We start from the raw sequence: 23,548 nt of genomic DNA on the forward strand, positions 1-23,548 counted from the left end.
ATTTCCACAGCATCTCTTAAATCTGTCAGCTTTTTTCCCTCCACCTACAACACAACTAACCCAGGTTAGGCTATCTTCACCTCTTTCCTGGGCTGTTAAAATTATCTTTTTATTAGTTCCTCTGCATCTAGGCTCTCCTCTCCACTCCATCCACACGGTTGTTCAGTTCATCTTCCTAAAGCACATGACCACATGACTGACCAACTTGCTTCTTCTCCCCTCCTTTCCATTCCCCAAGTTGCTTTTTTTGTTGTTGTTGTTCAAACATTTTATTTCATTGATACAGTGACCTCCAGGGTATGAACCTTAGATAGTCAGGTAGCAGAGAATGCTGGTCTTGGAGTCAGGAAGACTTGAGTTCAAATACTCCTTTAGATGCTATGACCCTAGACAAATTACTTCACCTCTGTCTCAGTTTCTTATCTGTAAAATAGAGATAATAACAGCACTTACCTCCTAGAACTGTTGTGAGGACTGAGATAACATGTGTAAAATGTGTTGCAAACCTTAAAGGGCTCAATAAATGTTAGCTACAATTATTATTATTAACCTACTTCTGCTAATATAGATCAATAATGGTTTTATAGTTTATAATCTTTAGAGTTGATTGTTTTCTCATTTGTAAAATCAGAGCATTAGACTAAATTACTCCTAAAATCTATGATTCTATAACTATATTTATACCATATATATTTTGTATACGTTTAGCTTTGTGCATGTTATTACTCCCCTGTAAGTCCCCTGAAGGCAGAGACTGTGTCTTTCTCTTCCCACTACATAGCACAGTGCCTGGCATATTGTAGGTATCCAACAAATGCTTATTGAATTGGTTTGACAGTTTTGCTGAATAAAAATTTTAGTTTTACATGATCCAACCAGCCTTATCTCATTTTGCTTTCCCTCATATAGTTCCAGGCAGCCTGAACTACTTTATTATTCCTTGACCATGTTTTCCTACATTTGTGTCTTTTTTCACATTATTCTCTATGCCTGGATTGACCTTCTTCCATCTCTGCTTTTTAAAATCCTGTCCAGTTCAAATGACACCTGTTTTTCAAAGTCTTCCTTAAATCTCTTGTTGCTAGAAGTGATCTTTTCTAGTTCTCCTAACATCTTATTGTACTTTTCTTCTGAACTTTATTCTGGTTTTCATAATAATCACATACATGTCTAATCTTCCCTAATTACTAGCATAATGTCTTATATATAGCAGATATTTATAAAGATTTTTGAATGAACCATTGTTTTTGTTTTTTGTTTTTTTTGGGAGGCAGGGCAGTGAGGGTTAATTGACTTGCCCAAGGTCACACAGCTAGTAAGTATCAAGTATCTGAAGCCCAGATTTGAACTCAGGTCCTCCTGAATCCAGGACTGGTGCTTCATCTACAGCACCACCTAGCTTCCCTGAACCATTGTTTTTTTTTGTTTGTTTGTTTTGTTTTGTTTTTAGTGAGGCAATTGGGGTTAAGTGACTTGCCCAGGGTCACACAGCTAGTAAGTGTTAAGTGTCTGAGGCTGGATTTGAACTCAGGTACTCCTGACTCCAGGGCCGGTGCTCTATCCACTGCACCATCTAGCTGCCCGAACCATTGTTAATGAATGAATTGGATTGTTTAGGTAACGTTGCCAAAAATAACTTTAGGACCTATACATAAGTTTCAGTGATTCTTCAAAATTTTTTTATCTTAATACTAACTCTGGACTCCTAAAGTTCACATTTTCATTTTAATAAAAATTTGCTACTTGATTTCCTAGGGCAATAAATAGATGCCTTAATCTAATGTAGACAAGACCTTGAGTTTAAGATTTAGTACTTAACTGCACACATAATTCTGGTTTCTTCTTTTACTTTTAGGGAGTACATACCAGAGTCATGATTCCGGAACAGATTTGTCTTTTCCATGGATTCTGAATGTACTTGATTTAAAAGCATTTGATTTTTACAAAGTGATTGAAAGCTTTATTAAGGCAGAAGCCAGTTTGACAAGGGAAATGATAAAACATTTAGAACGTTGTGAACATCGGATCATGGAATCACTAGCATGGCAATCAGTAAGTACTGAGTTTAAATAGTTAAAGATTTTTAAATGCATGAACACATATGAGTGAAACTGAATACAACCAAGACACTTTAATACACTTTACCATAGGAATAAATCTGCATTTCCTTGATGAGTATGAATTCAGCATATAATCTGGGATTATAATAGATCTTAGAGAAATACAGTGAATTGCTTCATACTTGTGCTTCTGAGGGCATGTTGGTTTAAGAAAATATGTTTTTGTGTATTAGCATTCAGCACAGGTCCTACAGTATGTCACACTGACTCAAAAAAGAAAAATTTAAAGTGTTCAGGTATGTTTGATTATATAATAAGACCATATCTGATTTGTAATAAAGGATATATTTCTTTTTTTTCTTTTTTTTTTTTGCGGGGCAATGGGGGTTAAGTGACTTGCCCAGGGTCACACAGCTAGTAAGTGTTAAGTGTCTGAGGCCGGATTTGAACTTAGGTACTCCTGAATCCAGGGCTGGTGCTTTATCCACTGCGCCACCTAGCTGCCCCTAGGATATATTTCTTACAATACTTTATTTTGAAATTTAAAAGAATTATTCTTAAATTTTCAGCAAAATGGCATAAATTTTCAGATTCAAATTCCAACTGTTTATAAAAGAGCTTTGTCTAGTACTCAGAAAGCACACTGGCACACACTGGCAACCTTTTTACATATGACTGTCTTATAAGATAGAGAATTTGGTAGAAATTCTTTTGGAAGTTGGTTGATTGCATGTTACTCTAATGTTGAAGATGGTTAAAAAAATCTTTGTGTTTAACTAACTTAAAAGCTTCTTAAGAGAACAAACCACATATTTCACATAGCACGTTTATATCTTTAATTTTTGTTGCCTGGGAAAAAGAAAGAAAAATCTTTGTAAGATGTGAGGAAGGGAAAAATCAGTGGAAAAACAAAGTCAGTGGTAAAGGAGTATATCCTTGGGATGCTGTGCTCAGCTTTGACTTCAAATGACTATGACACTACAGTAAGTTTCCTGATTTGGAACTCTTTCCTTTGGCTATTGCCTTATAAGCAGTGGTACTCTTTTTATTGGCTCTATACTCCTTCCTATTTAATTATCCTGATAACATCTTCAAACTAGTTTTATTAATAAAATACAAAAACAAATTACTAGTAATGAGAATTTAAGTACAGACTTTATGAAATAGGAAATGAACCTGTAATTTCATTGATAAAAGGAATTCTTGGTTGAGGAAACTTTGTACCAGTTGCAGGTCAGCATCTTCTCTAAAACTTATAGTCTTAGAGAGAGAGCTTGAGCCTTGAGAGATTGTGACTAGTCCCCAGGTAACACAACCAGTATATGTTAGAGGCAGGATTGAACCCAGGTCTTTTTGACTCCAAGGCCAACTCTCTAAATACTATATTTACCACTTCTTAATCCTTAAAGGGGGCACAGAGTTAACATCTGTGCAACCTAGAGCATACATCTTACTGAATTTCCTTTGTCTCAATGTTCCTGTTCAGTCCCCAAATCCAACTATATCCAGCTCAGAATCCCTTTAGTCTAATAGTGTTATCACTTCTTGAAATTAGGCTTCTCTCCCTTAACTATATTAAATGACTCTGTCTTTTGAGTAACATTGCATTACTACACCTAGACAAGTTCAATTTTTATAGCTACCCGATACTATCTTCTCTTCAGTATATATTGCCCTAAAAAAACCTCTCTGTCCTGTTTCTGTACCAGATACCTGAGTTGCTCTTTGAATGTTTGTCCATCATTATTTTCTTCTGAAGAAATTATAAAGACATTTCCTGTTTGCCCATTAAGAATGAACTTTTGCTCTGTGGTTTGGAGAGAAGAGTTCTTAACCATACTAGAGATAAAGGAAAAGTATTAAATGGAGTATGTTCATTATGTGTAATTGAAGTACTTTTGCACAGATAAAATCAATCACAGGGCAAAAAGGACAATCATTAGGACAAAAATAGGAAACAAGCAATTGAGGATGAAAACCTTTGCTTTATATATCTTTGATATAGGACTGATATCTTCAAGATATATGGGAAACTATATTAACACCAGTATGTAAGACTGTCATTTTCTATTAGATCCATTGTCAAAAAATATGAACAGTTCTCAAAAAAAGAGTTGTAAACTAATGTCAATGAAGGAAAGACTGCTCTAAATCACTAATAACTTGGGAAATGCAGGTTTGTTGTTTTTGTTATTCTGTCATTTCATTAAAACCCATTTGGGCTTTTCTTGGCAAAGATACTGGAGTGGTTTGCCCTTTCATTCTTCAGCTCATTTTACAGATTAGGAAACTGAGGCAAATAGGCGATTTGTCCAGGGGCACACAGCTAGTAAGTGTCTGAGGCTGGATTTGAACTCAGGTCTTCCTGACTATAGGCTTGGGCACTCTATCCACTATATCATCTAGCTGCCCTAAAAGAAGACCAGAATGGCTCTGATGTTTCACATTCACACCCAGCAGATTGGCAAAGATGACAAAGTATGAGAATGGTCAGTGTTAGAGGGGCTGTGGAAAGATTAATACACCATTGGTGAGTATATGAATTGGTCTGACCATTCTGGGAACAAATTTGGAATTATGCTAAGAAGGTGACTAAAATGTCTACTTCATTGACTTCTTTGTCATTGCTAGGCTTATGTGCCAACGAAGTAAAGAAAAGAGAAACAAAGATTCCATATAAAACAAAGTATTTATAGCAGCATTTTATTTTTGGTGGTATCATAAACCTGAAAACAAAGTATATACCCATCAATTGGGGAATGCCTCAATGAATTATTGTACATGAATGTAATTGAATATTATTGCTCCATAGGGAAATGATGAACATGAAGATTTCAGAGAAACACTGAAAGACTTGTATGAATTGATGCTAGAGTAAAGTAAGCAGAACTAGTAATAACATAACATATATTGACTGGAACAATATAAATAGAACAGAAAAGAGCCAAGTGCTATGTAGTTATGATTATCAACCTTGTTCTCAAAGAAAGGATGGAAAAATGTGTTTCCCTCCCTTCTTTTTTTATTGAATTTTATTTCCAGTTCCATATTCTTTTTCCTTATTCCCCTTTTCCACCCATTAAGAAGTCAAGAAAAGGGGCAGCTAGCTGGCGCAGTGGATAGAGCACCGGCCCTGAAGTCAGGAGGACCTGAGTTCAAATGCGGCCTCAGACACTTAACACTTACTAGCTGTGTGACCTTAGGCAAGTCACTTAACCCCAATTGCCTCACCAAAAAAAATAAAAGAATAAAGTATTTTTTTAAAAAAGGCAAGAAAAACAAAAACCATTGAAAATATGTGTAGTTATGCAAAACAAATTTCTTGTTTAAAATTTTTTTTTATTTAGAATTTTAATTTTCCCAAATTCCACGTAAAAACAAATTTTAACATCGATTTTTAGAACTTTGCGTTCTGGGGGCAGCTAGATGGCGCAGTGGTTAAAGCACTGGCCCTGAATTCAGGAGTACCTGAGTTCAAATCCGGCCTCAGACCCTTGACACTTACTAGCTGTGTGACCCTGGGCAAGTCACTTAACCCCCATTGCCTGCAAAAAAAAAAAACCCAAAACTTTGTGTTCCAAATTCTCTTCCTACCCCTCCTTAAGAACTCAAGCAATTCAATCTAAGTTATACATGTGTAGTCATGCAAAACATTTTCACATTAGTCAGGTTGTGAAAGAAAACAGGCCCCCGCAAAAAAACTTTAGAAAAAGGAACTAAAAAATTATGCTTCAATCTGTATTTAGATACCATCAGTTCTTTCTCTGTAGATGGATTGCATTTTTCATAAGTCATTCAGAGTTGTCTTGGATCATTGTATTGCTGAAAATAGCTACGTCATTCATAGCAGTTCATCTTACAATATTGCTGTTATTTTGTATACAGTACATTTCACTTTGCATCAGTTCATGTAAGCCTTTCCAGGGCAAAACAAATTTCTGCATTAACCATGTCCACCCCCACCCCACCCCCTAATAAAGCAAGAAATAGTAGAAAATATCCTTAAATCTGCTGTTGATTAATTTTTTGTCTAGAGGTAGATACCATATTTCATCATGAATCATAGAATTGTGGTTGGATGTTGTGTTGATCAGTTACAAAGTCTTTCACAATTCATCATTACAGTATTGCTGTTGGTGTATATATTTTTCTCCTGGCTCTGATCACTTCACTTTGCATCAATTCATGCAAGTCTTCCCAGGTTTTTTTGAAACCATCCTCTTCATTTCTTATAGCACAATAATATTTCATCACATTTATATACTATAACTTGTCTAGCCATTTTACAATTGATGTGCATCCCTTCAATTTCCAGTTTTTTGCCACCATAAAAAGAGTTGCTAAAAATATTTTTTTACATATGGGTCCTTTTTGCTTTCTTTGATCTCTTTGGGAGTACAGACCCAATAGCAGTATCCCTGGACCCAAGGATATGCAGTTTAATAGCTTTTTGGGCATGGTTTTAAATTGATTTCCAAAAGCATTAGACACAGTTCTACCAACAGTATATTAGTTTACCTATTTTCCCACACCCCACTCTAGCATTTTTCTTTTTTTGTTGTTTTTGTCTTAGTGAATCTGATGAGTGTGAAGTGGTACCTGAGAGTTGTTTTACTTTGCATTTCTCTAATCATTAGTGATTTGGAGTATTTTTTCATATGTCTATTGATAACTAGGATTTCTTCCTCTGAAAATTGTCTATTCATATCCTTTATTTATCAATTGGGAAGTGACTCGTATTCTTGTAAATCTGTCTCTGTTCTTTTTGTATTTTAGAAACGAGACCTTTATCGGAAAAACTTGCTACAAAGGTTTTTCCTCAGTTTCCTGCTTTTCTTGTAATTTTAGCTGTGCTGGTTTTGTTTGTGTAAAACATTTTAATTTTATGTAATCATGTTTAATCCATTTTATTTCCTATCATCCATCTCTTGCTTTGCCATGAACTCTTCTTCTCTCCAGAGATATGACAGATAATTTCTTCTGTGTTCCACTAATTAACTTTTATTACTCTTTATGTCTAATTCATGAACCCATTTTGAGCTTATCTTGGAAAATGGGGTGAGATTTGGTCTATGCCTAGTTTCTCCCAGACTACTTTCCAATTTTCCCAACAGTTTTTGACAGATAATGTTTTTTAAATTATTGTGCTAAACTGTGTTTTCTAAAATTATTGCTACTTATATATTAAATGGATATTGTACCTGTTTTGGCAGTAAGCATTTATTATTATTATTTTTAAAAAATTTAATTTTAATTTTAATTTTTTTAGTGAGGCAATGAGGGTTAAGTGACTTGCCCAGGATCACGCAGCTAGTTAAGTGTTAAGTGTCTAAGGCTGGATTTGAACTCAGGTACTCCTGACTCCAGGGCCGGTGCTCTATCCACTGTGCCACCTAGCTGCCCCTAAGCATTTATTATTAATGAATATTATATATTAGTAAAGTATTGACTGTGTGTCTCCCTAACTTCTTATAGTCTTGGGCCTTCAGGCCTACCTACCTACATGGACTAAGAGACTGCATTCCAAACCAAGAGAGTGGGTCCAGGAAGCCAAGAGAGAGAGAGAGAGCAAACCTCTTGTGGTCAAGGTTTTTATCCTCTCTGGATAGAGGCAGGTGACCATACATTGATCTAAACTAATTGGTTATAGCACCATTCAGTTCCATTGATTGACGTGACTTGAGGGTGGTCTAAAGAGTATACAAAAGGGCAAATTCCAACATCTAGATGTGCTTCTTCCCTTAGCTAAGCAAAAAAATCAATCTCCATTTCTTTTATTCACCTCGGCCCATCCCAGGCAGTGGCTGAACTTTCTGGGGTAATGGGGGGAGAACAACTAAACTAATTTCTGGGTTCCCTCAAGAAATCTATTTTTAATCATTATTTCTCACAATAGTGAGTTTTTGCCCCAACAGTTGGGATTTTTGTTTATCAGATATTAGGTACTGACTGTGCTTATTTGCTTCTGTATATTTTGTACCTAATCCAGTCCACTGATCTTACCCAGTACCCAATTGCTTTGACGATCACAGCTTTATAGAATAGTTTCATATCTGGTACTGTGAGGTCCTCTTCTTTTTCATTTTTTTCATCAGTTCCTTTGATATTCTTGACTACTTCTTCCTCTAGATGAATTTTGTTATTTTTTAAAAGCTCTGTATATTAATTCTTTGGTAGTTTGGTTGGTATGGCACCAAATAAGTAAATTAATTTGGTAGTATTGTCATTATTATTATTATATTGGCTTAGCCTACCCATGAGCAATTAATATTTCTCCAGTTATTTAGAATTGCCTTTTATTTATGTAAAGAGTGTTTTGTAGTTGTGTTTATAGTTCCTGTGTGTATCTTGGCAGATAGACTCTGAAGTACTTTTTATGTCTGTAGTTATTTTTTTTAATTAATAAAGTATTTTATTTTTTTTCCATTACATGTAAAGATAGTTCTCAACTTTTGTTTATACAAGCTTTACAATTTCAGATTTTTCTCCCTCCCTCCCCCCTCCCCTAGACAATCTGATATAGGTTATATATATATATACACACATAATAACATTAAACATATTTCTGCATTAGTCATGCTATAAGAGAAAAAATCAGAGCAGTGATGAAAAACCTCAAAATAGAAAAAAAAACAACAGCATCAAAAACAAAAGAAATAGTATGGTTCATTCAGCATCTATACTCTGCAGTTCTTTTTTTTTTTTCCTTGGATTTGTAGATCCTCTTTCATCACAAGTTCCCTGGAACTCTTCTGTGCCATTGCATTGGTGAGAAGAATATAGTCCATCACAGTAGATCAACACTTAATGTTGATGATACTGTGTACAATGTTCTTCTGGTTCTGCTCATCTCTGTCTGTAGTTATTTTAAATTGCTTTTATCTTTCTACTTCTTCCTGCTGGATTTTGTTAGTGAGATACAGAAATGCTGGTGATTTGTTTGAATTTATTTTACATATTGCAACTTTGCTAAACTTGTTAATTGTTTCAGTTGACTCTTTGGGGATCTCTAAGTAAACCATCATATTATTTGCAAAAAGTGATAGTTTTGTTTCTTTAATGTTTATACTTATGCTTATTCTTTTTATTCCTTTTTCTTGTCTTATTTCTCTAGCTAGCATTTCTAATCCAATATTAAATAGTAATGGTGATAATGGAGATCCTTTATCTCCAACTTAATTAGAAAGGTTTCTACTTTATCCCCATTACAGATAATGCTTTCTCTTGCTTTTACATTGATGCTACTCATCAATTTAAAGAAAGTTCTATTTATTCCTGTGCTTTCTAGGGTTTTTTAAAAGGAATGGTTGATGCATTTTTTTCAAAAGCTTTTTCTGTATCTATTAAGATAACCATATAATTTTTTTTTGTCATTATGGTGAATTATGTTTATAGTTTTCCTAAAATTGAAGCAGCCATGTTTTCCTGATACAAATCCAGCCTGGTGTATGATCTATGTGCTGTAATTTTCTTGCTATATTTTACTGAACATTTTTACATTGATATTCACTAGATAAATAGTTCTACAGATTTTTTTTTGTTTTGGCTCTCTCTGATTTTGTTAACAAGGTATTAGATATTTTTAAGCAATTAAGTAAAACTCTTTCCTTACCAGTTTTTTCAATTGAAATAACATTGGAATTCTTATTTAAATATTTGGTAGAATTCACTTTAAATCCACCTTGTCCTGATTTTTTTTTTCCCCTTAGGAAGTTCATTTATAGCTTCTTCAATATCCTTTTCTGATTCACAGTTAGTTTAGTATTCAGTTTTCTGTGCTGTTAATTTGGTCAGTTTATATTTTTGTAAATATTCACCCATTTCATTTAGATTGCTAGTTGTTTTGGCATATAGTTGGGCAAAATAGCTTCTAATCCTTTTCATCTTCATTTTTTTCATTTTTTATACTGGTAATTTGTTTTTCTTCTTTAAGTGTCAAGTTAGCCGATAACTTATCTATTTTATTGATTAAAAACAGTTCCTAGTTTTTTGTATTAGTTCAGTAGTGGGGTTTTTTTAACTTTCAGTTTATTAATCTCCTTTGATTTTTTAGGATTTCTAAGAGTTTAAGTGGGGTTTAAAAATGTGTTTTCTTGTTTTTATAGTTCAATACCCCATTTGTTGATCTGTTCTTTCTCTCTTTTATTGATGTAAGGATTCAGAAATATAAATTTCTCCTACATATGGTTTTTATTGCATCTTACAGATTTTGGTATGTTTTCTCACTGTTGGCATTATTTTTATTAAAATCATTGCCTTTGTGATTTTTTTCTTTGATCCATCTATTCTTTCAGATTAAATTATTTAATTTACAGTTCATTTTTGTTCAAAGGCCTTTTATTGAACATAATTTTTATTGTATTTTAGTCAGAAAAAAGTATTTAATATTTCTGCTTTTCTGTATTGTTTGTGAGGCTTTTATGCCCTAATACATGGTCAGTTTTTGTGAGGGTGTCATGCACACCTGAGAAGTAGGCATACTTCTTTGTCTTCCCATTCATTATTCTTTAGAGGTCTGTCACGTATAAATTTTCTAAAATTCTATTCATTTTCTAACTCTTTTTTGGTTTATTTTATAGTTAGATGTATCTAGGCCTGAGAGGGGGTAAACTGAGGTCCCTCACAATTATAGTTTTACTATTTCTTCCTATAACTCATTCAACTTTTTCTTGAAGAATTTGGATGCTATACTATTTGGTACACACACACACACGCACACACACACACACACACACATATATATAGTGTTGATTTAATTCATTGTCTATGTTACCTTTTAGTACAATAAAATTTCTCTTTTCAGCTTTTTAAATTAGGTCTATTTTTGCTTTTGCTTTGCCTGAGATCAGCATCACTACCCCTGCCTTTTTTTTTTTTTTTTTACTTCCGCTGAAGCATAATAGATTCTACTCCAATCCCCATATTTTAATTCTTTGTGTATCTTTCTGTTTCAAGTATGTTTCTTGAAAACAACATCTTACTGGATTCTGGGTTCTAATCCATTCTGCTATCCTCTTCTTTTTTATGGGTGAGTCCATTCACATTTACAGCTATGGTTGTTAGCTGTGTATTTTCCCTCCATCCTACTCTCTTATATTTATCTTTTTCTTTTTTTTACCCTCTCTTCTCTTTAAGAACCCATTTTGCCTCTAACTCTGCCTCCCTTAATTAACCCTCCTTATTTTTTTATCCCCTGCTTCCTATTTTCCTTTAATCCTTTTCCCTCCTACTTTCCTGTTAGATAAACCTAGGTGTGTGTGTGTGTGTGTGTGTGTGTGTGTGTGTGTGTGTGTGTGTGTGTGTGTGTGTGTGTGTGTGTATTCATCCCTCCTTGAACCACTTTAAATAAGAGAAAGGTTAAAATATTGCCTACTCCTCCCTCCCCCAAACCCCACCATATTGCTTCATGAAAAATAGAAACTCTTCCTTGTGCATTCCATTTATGTGAGGTAATTTTCCCAAAATCTTGTGTGTTCCCAACTATAGCTCCATGGTTCTTGAACCCTTTCTTTCTGACTGTTTTCAATATTTTCTCCTTGACCTATGAGCTCTTGATTTTGGCTGTAGTATTCACCAGAGTTTTCATTTTGGAGTTTCTTTTAGGAGGTGACCAGTGGATTCTTTTGATTTCTACTTTGCTCTTCAGTTCTAAGACATCTGACAATTTTTACTTTATAATTTCTTGAAAATGATATCTAGGCTCTTTTTTTGTTGTTGTTCATAGCTTTCAGGTACTACAATGAGTCTTAATTTTCCTCTTCTCAGTGTATTTTCTAGGACATTTGTTTTTTCTGTGAGATATTTCATATTTTCTTCTTCTTTTTTTTTTTATCTTTTGTTTTTGTTTTGTTTTTTTGCTGGGCAATGTTTTTTGCTGGGCAGGGTTAAATGACTTGCCCAGGGTCACACAGCCAGTAAGTGTCGAGTGTCTGAGGCCAGATTTGAACTCAGGTCCTCCTGAATCCAGGGCCAGTGCTTTATCCACTACGCCACCTAGCTATCCCCTTTTTTCCATCTATTGACTTGGTTTTATTATTCCTTTATGTCTCCAAGTCCTTGGTTTTCATTTGGCCAATTCTAATTTTTAAGGAGTTATTTTCTTCAGTAAGGTTTTATACCTATTTTTACCAACCTGTCAATTCTCTTCATAACTTTGCTGCATACCTGCCATTTCCTTTTCTATTTTTTCTTTGTCACTTTAAAAAAAATAATTTTGGGTTTTTTTATTCCTTTCTTTTAGCTTTTCTGTGAATTCTTGTTGGGCTTGTGTTTAATCTGCATTTTTTCTTTGAGGCTTTGCTTCTACATGTTTTCAGATCATTGTCTTCTGTGTTTGTGTCTTGAGCTCTCCTATCACCACAAGTCTTCATGATTAGTTCCTTTTTTCATTTGCTCATTCCTCTAGCTTACTCCTTGACTTTAGATTTTATTTTAGTGTTGGATTCTTAGCAGGTTCAGAGCAAATTGAACTATTGACTCCCCTTTGGTCATGGACTCCTGCCCTGGTTTTTTTCATTGTAGGCTGTAACGATTGGAATGACGCCACCTGCTGGAGACTTACTGTTTGAGCAAACATCACTTCCTGATGCCAAAGAAAAGCCTCATGGCCTTGCCCTCAGAGGCCTTCTCCTCATAGTGGAGCTTTCCTACAGTAAGTCTCCAGCAGGTGGCATCATTCCAGTCGTTACAAGGCTTATGTGCTGGGCTAAAAGTTAGAACTCAGTCACTGCTCTGCTCCCATGCTCAGAGCTGCACAGCTCAGTTTCTGGCATTTGTTTTGTGCTTAGTACTCAGCTAAGGCCCCACCCTTAGTCTTGAGCCTCCTTGCAGTCCTGGATCTGTGACCCAGAACTGGGTAATTTGCAAGCAGTTGCTAGATGGTACCTGTTCCAGGGCCCTTGATCTCTTCATGTCCTGGTGTTCTATCTCAGGATGTTCATATACTCTCTCTAGCTATCCCAGCTGTCACTATGCTACATTCCTGGCCAACCCCAACTCCAGTGTCTGCAGACCACTTTGTGCACTCTGATTTGCCAAGAGCTGAAAACATGACTCACTGTGACTTCTTGGTTTTTCTGATCAGAATTTGGTGTTTTCTATGTTATCGGGGAAGTTAGGAAAAAAGGCTTCTCACTCTGCCTATTTTTTTCCTTTCTTTGCAGAAGTAGGGGGCCTTTGCTGAAGTGTGTTTGTAATATTGCCTCTGTAGTTAGATTAGATTAATGTTTTGGTTAGTTTTATTGAACTGCTTGTAAAACATGTTCTTTGTAATAAGGGATGGATCCTTCAATGGGGATTAGAGGAAAAGAAATTAATTAGAAGTTAAGGTTTAAGGTAACATAAAAACAAAAGACTATCAATAAGAAATTAAAAATTTTAAAATAGACATTAACCACTTAAGTTATAGGCATTTTATATACATACATAATGTTTATTACATGTGTCTTTGAACAACAACATAATGTAGGACAAGGCCCTTCACTTCTTGGTGCCTCAGGAAACTCCTTATAATTTATAGTTATAAATGAGATGTTATCTCTTTTGAGGCAGTTTCCCATGCTAAGGAAAATCATATACCCTTTGTATAGTCTCAGGTTCATATAGAAACACAGAAGATGTTAGGATAATTACCCTGAAGAGAACACCTACTTATGTATATATACTAAAAGGGAAATTCACAAAATCCTGCTCAGATGCCTCTTATTGTCATAGAAGTGAACTGGCATTTTCAAAAGTATGAAGATAGACAGTAAATACTTGAAAATCCTGTTATGTTGGAAAGTCTTTTAGAACAGACCTAATTAATATAATCTTAGAAGCCCATATAGGTAGGCTTATCACCAGTTACAAAGGAAAACTGCCCAGATATAGAACAGAAGGGCAAAGCAGAAATCAAAAGAATCCACTGGTTACTTACTAAAAGAAATTCCAAAATGAAAATTCCTGTGAATATTGTAGCCAAAATCAAGAGCTCACAGGTCAAGGAGAAAATATGGAAAGTAGACAGAAAGAATTGAAGAGCCACAGTTGACACTGGAAACAGGAGAAGCTTGAAGCAGAATAAGACTATTGTAATAGTACAGGTGAGAGGTAATAAGGGCCTGAACTACAGTGGTGTTTATAAGAGTAGAGAGAAAAGGATGGCAATGAGATGTTGTGGAGGTACAATTGACAAAGCTTGGCAACTGCTTGTATATGTGGGCCAAGGAGAGCAAGGAATCAAGGAGAACTTCAGGTTTTGAACCAAGGTGACTAAAAGGTTGGTGATATTCTCAACAGAGAAAGGGAATTTCAGAAAGAGGGATGGATTTGTAGACAAAAGATAATGAATTCTGTTTTGGACATGTTGAGTTTGAAATACTTATAGGACATGGAGTTGGAAATAGGCAATTGGTGGAGCAAGAGATAGGGCTAGATTTATTAACCTGTGAGTCATATACATAAAGATGATAGTTGAACAAAGTTTTGAAAAGAGAATTAACAGCTTGGTAAAAGAAGTACAAAACCTTACTGAAGAAAATAACTACTTAAAAATTGGAACTGGCCAGATGTAAGCTAATGACTTCTTGAGACATCAAGAAATAAAAAACCAAGTCAAAACACTGAAAAAATAAATGAAAATATTAAATATCTCATAGGGAAAACAACTAACCTTGGACAAAGCCATCCAACCTACACTTAGGTGGCAGGCTATGGATAATGATCCATCAAGAGTATGATTAGACAGATAGGAGTACTAAGAGAAAGCAGTCCAAAGAAAACTGAAGAGGAGAGAATATCCATGAGGAGAGAGAAAGTAATTAACAGTGTCAAATGCTACACATGGGTGGGGAAGGATAAGGATTGAGAAAAGGCCATAAGTTCTGTCAGTGAACAAGTATTTATTAAGCATCAAATACCTAGTAAGTTCTAGGGGTATAAAAAAGGCATACACAGCCCTTGCCCTCTAGGAGCTTACATTTTAATGGGAGAGAAAACATACAAATGATTTTGTATATAGAAGATATATACAGAGTAGCTCTGAGGGAAGGCACTAGCAGTGGTGAGAAAGTTTGGCAAGAGACAGTTAAGCCAGACTTTCCCAAGTGTTTCCAAGGAAAAACTGAAGATAAAAAATAGAAGGAAAATAGAAAAGTTAAGGTTTCTTTAATAAATTCTTCTCTCCATCAAAGAAAGCATATCTACCACATTTGGACTGTATTGTCCAAAGTGCTACATGAGGAAGTGGAAATGGCACTGTACTATTTTGTAGTTGAGAAAGGATGTTGAACTTGACTAATTATACCCAGAGAAATATGTTTATTCTTTAATATTCTTATCCAGAAGCTCCCAACAATTAACTCAGCTCTATATTTTCTTTCTTGTTTATGTTTCTGATACATAGGCATATAAATACTTATTATGCATTCTATGGATTCTAGTCCAGTATATGAAATTGTGTCTTCTATTTGCTCTTCCCACGTATGTCTCTCCAGCATGTAGCTAACTTACTTGTCTGGATCTTGCAATGCTTTGACTTCAGTTTACTATACACTTATATGAGGAAAGAGTAGGCTAAAAGTAGCTCATGTTTTAAATGACAAGATTTATGGAACAATTTTCCAATTTTAGTAACCAAGTTAAAATTCTTTAGGTTTCTTACTGCCTAACTTGTAAACAAAAATCTGAACTTCTTCAGTGTTCTTTTGAAATATCAGACCTGACAGGAAATGAACACAAAGGGGAGAAAAGCCTCTGGCTCCGAAAAGGATGTCTGTTGTGTGTTTGTGCCCTGGTGTTTCATTAACCTCACATACTTTACACGAAAGTGTCAATTTTTAACTTTAAAAAGAAGTCAAAAAAGTCAAGGTCTCAAGAGAGCAAGTGACTTGGGAGACAATGACTTAGCCATACTTAGTGTGTTTACATGCTTAAGCACTCTTTGTAATAAAATGCCTCACATTGTTTAAATAATTACCAGTCTTATAAAGGAAATATTATATTGAGTTTTTGAAAGCATATAAATAATACATAAAATAATGGTAAATTGAGAGGACTTGTCTAGATATTGAGAATCAGGATACTTACATTCTTGTGTCAGTTTTGCCATGAATTAGCAGGGTGACCATGGCAAGATATCTCTACAGTATCTTTCTCTGAATCTGAAGAAATACATTTTATAATTTTAATGCTTTCATAAAACATTAGATGTTATCTTTCTACATCCTTGAGATAATGAAACCTTAGTATACCTAACTTTGATAGATACAGTATTGTCATTTTGGATCTTTTATAACAAACATATACTAAATTCCTACTCTAGATAGAACCACATACTGTTTCTTCAAAGTCCTTCTCAACCTCCACTAGGAAACCTTTATAATTTCAACCAACATTATTCTTTCCTTCTTTCTGTAGCACTTAGTCAAGTATATGGTACAGACACCATGAAATTGAGCATTTTATCATGCACTATCTTGTATTGTCTTCTATATACACTTAATAAATGCTTGTCTCCTAATAAAAGTCTTGTCTCCTAACAATACTGTAATTTGGGGGCAGCTAGGTGGCACAGTGGATAAAGCACTGGCCCTGGATTCAGGAGGACCTGAGTTCAAATCCAGCCTCAGACACTTGACACTTAACTAGCTGTGTGACCCTGGGCAAGTCACTTAACCCTCATTGCCCCACCAAAAAGCAAAAAACCCCAATATTGTCATTTACTTGAGGGCAAAGGACACTGTTATATACTGTTTTTACCTACCCTCCAATGCTAGGCAAGAATTGGTACTAAAAACAAATTAGTAAACTGAATTAATTTATAGTAACACTTAGATGTAAACTTAGTTCTGTTTCAGTTGCCATGTATTTATCTCACAAATTATACATATATGTGCATATATGCGTATGCATATACATACATATATGAAATGTGTTTTGACCATGTTACTTCATTTTTACTCACAATATGTTTCTTTTTTTCTTTCTTTTTTTTTGGGGGGGGGGCGGCGGGGCAATGAGGGTTAAGTGATTTGCCCAGGGTCACACAGCTAGTAAGTGTCAAGTGTCTGAGGCCGGATTTAAACTCAGGGCCAGTGCTTTATCCACTGTGCCATCTAGTTGCGCGCCCCCCCCCCCCAGTATGTTTCTTAAAGGAAGTGATTGCCTTTACATTTTGTCATAATATGTACCTAACAAAAGTCCAATAAATAATGCTTTTCCTCCCTTTTAGAAGGACATTACTTGACCTCCAAAGATAATAGAATAAGATAGAAAATATGGATTTTAATATGATGAAATTTAAGCCTAGAACTATGACATTATAAAATTACCTGTTCTTTAAGGTACTGTAACAGCTAAACCTTAAGCTCATTCATTGTGGTAATTAGTTATTTATTGCAGTATCAGTGTTTGAGAATTTCAAATCTCTGCAAAAAAGTAGATGTAAAATTTCTGAAAAGATTTATTAAATTTAAAAATCCAACTCTTTTTACTCAACATAGTCTTTTCTTCTATTTTTAATAACATAATCCAAATATTCACATTTTCTTTAACTAACTTCAGTAAACATCTAACTTTAGTGCTTCTATTGCTTCTATCCTTAAGTATTTTAAAATTACAATAATATATTAGCTGTATGGGAATCCAGTGATGCATATCACTTAAATTTTTTTTTTATTTTTAAAATATTTTAATAAACATGAGTAGTAACCCTAAAAATTAGAAATGTAGAATCCTAGAACTTAGAGCCGAAATAGCATAATTGATCAGTCTCTCCTCTTTTAATTCACCTATGTTGAGTCTCATTTTACTTAAACTCTTTTTTTAGGCTTAACTTTTCTCAGATCTTTTTGAGACTAATATAATACTTGATTGACATACAGTCTTTTTGCATAAGAATGTTGAGACAACTATTTCTTTTTACCATTTGCTTATTGGAGTTGTGTCAGGGCTAGTTCATCAAGTCTAAGCTAAAATACTCTATACTTTAAGCCTGAACTATTGAGCATAAACAACTTCATCCCTAAGAGCAACTTGCTATTGCTACTGGGAAGACAGTAAATGGAAGGAGATTTGTTTTGAGGAAAAGCAGGGGTCTAAGTTGACTCAAATAATCTATCACTCAGTTTCCTGAGTGGTAAGAACAACACAGATTGTTGGTAGAAACCAACAGCCTACATAAGTTCATAAGATTTAGATCTGGAAAGCCTGTTAGAAATCTAGTCTACCCTCTTCATTCTTTCAGACAACGAAGCTAAGAGAAGTTAAATGATTTGCCCAAAGTCATAGTATCAGAATCCAAATTCTGTAGCTACATTCTTCATACATTTAGCTTGTGGGAATGCGAATTTAATAAAGTTAAAATGTCTTCAAAAACCAACATTGTTTATTTCCTCTAACAGCACAGGGTTAGATGTTTGGGTTCCCATGTGAATAGAAGAGAGCTAAAGAGTGAGGAATGACGTATCCACTATTTCTCCTTACATTGCAATGAGAATGGAAAGACAGCTAGTTCATCGAGAAGAACATCCCTTGTCATATTCAGTCCAACAGATGGTTATTCTTCCCTGCTAGAAGACCTCTAAGGGTGGGGAAGCCGCTGCTTTGAAGGCAGCTCATTTTACTTTTGGAAAGCACTGATTATCAAAAATTTTTCCTCCCCTAGAGCCTAAATCTGCTCATTTTTAAATTCCACTGATCATTCCCAGTTCTCCCTTTGGGATCCATTCAGATAAACCATTTTACATCATATATATCATATTTTTTTTTGCGTGTGTGTTGTGTGTATGTACATATCATATTTGTCTGCCATTTGGCTCCAATATATTTAGCCATGTCTACCCATTACTATGTTCCAACAGGTAAGCCTCATTATTCAAGGACCCTCTTTGAGTTGATGTACAGTTTACAAGCCATAGCCTGCCATGGCTTTGAACACCTAGAAATCTGGGGGTGGGGAGAAGAGGGAGATTAGAAATTAGGGGTGATTAGGAATAAGAGAAATCAACAATAATGTCCATAGGTGGGGCAGCTAGGTGGCGCAGTGGATAGAGCACCGGCCCTGGAGTCAGGAGTACCTGAGTTCAAATCCGGCCTCAGACACTTAACACTTAACTAGCTGTGTGACCCTGGGCAAGTCACTTAACCCCAATTGCCTCACTAAAAAAAAATAATAATAATGTCCATAGGTTTCTAGTATTAAATGGATTCATATAACATAAACTTAACATATACAAATATATCCCCTCCCTAAACGGTAAAAGCATAGTAACTCAAATTGTGTTTATATGTTTGAAATTTAAGGATAATATAAAAAAAATGCATGAACTGCATATCCTAATTGGTTTTCTTTCTCCTTCCAGTCCCTTCTCTTTGTAAGGGGCTAAAAACCTAGCTAGTCTGTCTAAAATATCTAATGAGTTAGAAGCTTTAGCAAAGAGTTTAGATTTTTAAGTATTTATTAAAGAGCATTAGGATCTAATGTCAGAGAGAAAGGTAAAAATCTAACTATTTCTAAGAGACTCCATCATCTGACCTGCCATGGTGAGGTCAGGAACAAAAAGGACCTAACACTTCCTTCTTCCTCCCAGAAGCCTTCTATAAAACTGGGAACATCTCATCCACACCCTCACACAGCTCCAAGCTAATTGGCTGGTAGCTTTGATAGACAGTACCCATGAGCAAAGAAACTTCCTGACACCAAGGAACTGACCACATGGCTTGCCCTCAGACGCCTTCTCCTCATGGTGGAGCTTTCCTACAGTAACTCTCCAGCAGGTGGCATCACTCCAATCGTTACATCTTTCCAATCCATTCTCCACACAGTCCCCAAAATGTTTTTTCTAAGGTCTGATAGCCACTCTCCTGCTGAAAAATTTTCAGTGGCTTTTTGTTACATCAGGAATAAAATACAAATTATTAAGCCTAGATATTAAAGTATATTGCAATCTAGCTCCAACCAACTTTTGCAGACTTATTTCATGTTATTTACCTCATTGACTTACAAGTTCCCTGAATTTGTTCTTCCCCGACCTATCTCGCTACTTTCATACAAGCTATCCCTCATACCTGTAATGCTTTCCTTTTCAGTTCAATTCTACAAGCTTTTGCGGGGCAGTGAGGGTTAAGTGACTTTCCTAGAGTAACTCGGCTAGTGTCAAGTGCCTGAGGTTGGATTTGAACTCATATCTTCCTGAATCCAGGGCCAGTGCTTTATCCACTGTGCCACCTAGCTGCCCCCATCTACAAGCATTTCTTGAGCATTTACTGTGTGCTAGAGAGCATGCAAGATGTTAGGGCTTCAAAGGTGAATTTCCATATTTCTTTTAAGTCCCAGATTGGTTGCTACTTCTTACTTGCAGACTTTCATGATTGTTCATTATTAGTGTTTTCCTCTGCCTCAAATTGTTGTTGCTTGTCCTTCATTCTAGAAGAGGACCATGACATCAAGGTGATATCATGACTTGCAGTGAATTGGACTTAAGTGAGGGAGGGCTGTGCAAGGTCATCATCCTCACTCTCTCCTCCAGAGCCATCTGAGTCCAGTAGCAAGATATAAATCACAATGACTGGATATGGCCCCAGATGTTTTAAGACAATTGGGGTTGTGACTTGTCTAGGGTCACACAGCTAGTAAATGTCTGAGGTGAGATTTGAACTCAGGTCCTCCCAACTTCAGGGCCAGTGCTCCATCCACTTTGCCACAGTTATAGTCTACCTGGTATACCCCTTGGAGAAAGTAAATACCTTGAGGGCAAGGGTGTGTCTTTGTGTTTTTATCTCTGTGTCAAAAGGGGGATGTTTGTCCTGAATTAAATTGTCCTTATCTTGTAGGTGTGGAAACTGAAGTTTGGAGAACTTAATTTATTTACCCAGTGACAAATAAACCTTTAATGAAAGCTTCTGTTAACTGAAATTCTGTAAATTAGAATACTCTGTTAATCACCACTTATGTGTACCCAGGTCTTCATTTTTAATATTCATGATGGAGAAGTGCAGCTCCTGAAATGACTTCTGAGTCATCCCATTTAAATTATATTTAGTATAATTGTCGTGTTAATTGAACACTTAATTGTATTATTTAATACTTAAATTATATTATTCTTTATTTTTCACTTTTGTTAATCTTATCTCCCAAGTAGATTTTTAAGCTCCTCAAAGTCTAGGAACTTGCCCTGTATTATTTCTCTATTCCCTAGCCACATATAGTATAGCACTAGACTTAGAGGAATAGATTAGGGAGTATACCTGTGATTTCATTCTGGGAATTTGGGAAATTCCCAGATGAGGAAACTCCAGCAGTTATTAGTCTCCAAAACTAGGGCTGTATATTAGTCTCCAGAGTTAGGTAAGAAGTCAGCAATCATTTATTAAGCCCTTACTACTTGCAAGTACTGTGTTAATTAGTGCTGAGGATTCAAAGAAAGACAAAAACAGTCCCTGCCTGCAAAGAGCTCACACTCTAATGGGGGAGACAACACCTAAATAACTCAGTACACACAAAATGTATACAAAGTCTATAGAAGGAAATCTGAGAAGGGAATGCATTATAGTGCAGCTAGAGGCCCAGGAAAGGACTCCTGTAGAGCATGGCATTTGAGCCGATATTCAAAGAGAGCCAGGAAACTAAAAGATGGAGGTAAAGAGTCAGAACTGGAATTTATTGAGCCAGGCAGTGACATATTCAGACCTATACTTTAGAAACATCATTTTGACAACTGAGTGGAAGGTAAGTTTGAGTTGTAAGAGAACAGTAAGTGGCTATTGAAATAGTTCTGGTGAGAGATGATGAAGACCTGAATTAGGGTGGTAGTTGTATGAGTGGAAAGAAAGGAGTATATATGAGAAATGATGTGAAGGCAAAAATGACATTATTTATCAATGGACTGGATATGTAAGGTAAGGGACAGTGAATAGTTTAGGCAACTGGTGATGCAGTGGATAGAATCCTAGGCCTGGAGTCAGGAAGACCTGAGTTCAAATGTGGCCCCAAATACTTAGCTGTGTGAGCCTGAACAAGTCACTTTATTTCTGTCTGCCTCAATTTCCTCAATTATAGAATGGGAATAATAATAATACTGACCTATTAGGGTTATTGTGAAGATCACATGACATAATTGTCAAACACTTGACATAGTGCCTGGCAACATAGTAGGAGGTAATAAATGTTTATTCCCCACAAATGAAGATGACACTGAGGTCAATGTTATTTTGAGGGGGGTGTGGCCTATCCCAAAAGGTGTATAATTAGATGTTCAAAGGGTAGGGAAGACAGTTCAAAATCTCACCCTCAATGTGATAGCCAATCAGGCAGGCAGGCAGTCATTAGGCTGAATGACTGGGAGGATGGTGCCCTGGACAGTAACAGGGAAATTTGGAAGAGGAAAAGGAGGACAGGGTGTGAAAGGAATAGGCAGTGCTATGGGTAGGAGTCAGGTTAGAATGAATTCTGTTTTAGACATATCAAGTTTTGAGATGCCCATGGAACATCCTCTTTGAAATGTCTGAGAAATAGTTGATGATGTGTAATGGTAGCTCAGCAGAGAAACTAGGGTCTGGAAATCATTTGCATAGAGATGATATTCACATAAAGCAAGAGTTCTTTTTGTTGTTGTTGTTGTTGTTGTTGTTTTTTAAGTGAGGCAATTGGGGTTAAGTGACTTGCCCAGGGTCACACAGCTAGTAAGTGTTAAGTGTCTGAGGCCGAATTTAAACTTTTTTGTGTTTTGAACCCCTTCTTAAAATAATGTTTTTAAAAGCATTAAATAAAATACATGAGGTTACAAATGAAATTAATCATATGGAAATATATATATATGTATATATGTATATGTATATATGTATATGTATATGTATATGTGTATATGTGTGTGTATATATATATATATATATATATATATATATATATATATATATATATATATATATATATATATATATATACATACACACACACTTAGAACCCAGGTATAGAGGGAGAAGAGAAGAGGGTAGTGGACAGAGGACATAGGTTAGTGGGCATAACATGAACAAAGATCCAGTAAAAGAGACTAGGGAGATAGGAGGAGAACCAGGGAAAACAATGTTACAAAAATCAATAGATTTTCATAAAGTACAGATGTCGTTAACCTACTCAATGAACTCATGCAGCTCCCCATTCATTGCCTTTAGGACCAAATATCATTTCATCTTTCATTCTTTTAAAATTTCTATTTTTATAAATTTTATAATGTATGTAATTATTAGTATAGTAGTACATGCATAAAATTTATAAATATAGCTCAGAACTTTTTCACTGATCAGAGTGTATGATCTAAGCTGCTTTGATGTAACCAGTTTAAAGCACCAGTAGGTTATGTGACTTGACTGGGGTCACACAGCTAACGGACATCAGACACAGAATTTGATCCTAAGGCTTCTTGGCTTTGAGGCAGCCTCTATTTATCCATTATGCTATGTTGCTTCTCATGGGTCCTTCATGATTATGTTGATTCATTAAATTGTGCACT

The 23,548-nt window shown here is 35.4% G+C and overlaps 1 protein-coding gene across 1 annotated transcript in view; it reads left to right on the forward strand.

Annotated features, from left to right (window-relative positions):
- RB1 (RB transcriptional corepressor 1) overlaps positions 1 to 23,548 on the forward strand; it is a 181,828-nt gene that overhangs the window by 66,318 nt on the left and 91,962 nt on the right. The window contains exon 17 of the mRNA XM_043990557.1: positions 1,856 to 2,052. Within this exon, the coding sequence (XP_043846492.1) occupies positions 1,856 to 2,052 (197 nt within the window). The remainder of the gene's footprint in view (positions 1 to 1,855; positions 2,053 to 23,548) is intronic.

The sequence above is a fragment of the Dromiciops gliroides genome, chromosome 3 (genome assembly GCF_019393635.1).
Source record: "Dromiciops gliroides isolate mDroGli1 chromosome 3, mDroGli1.pri, whole genome shotgun sequence".
Classification (NCBI taxonomy): Eukaryota; Metazoa; Chordata; class Mammalia; order Microbiotheria; family Microbiotheriidae; genus Dromiciops; species Dromiciops gliroides.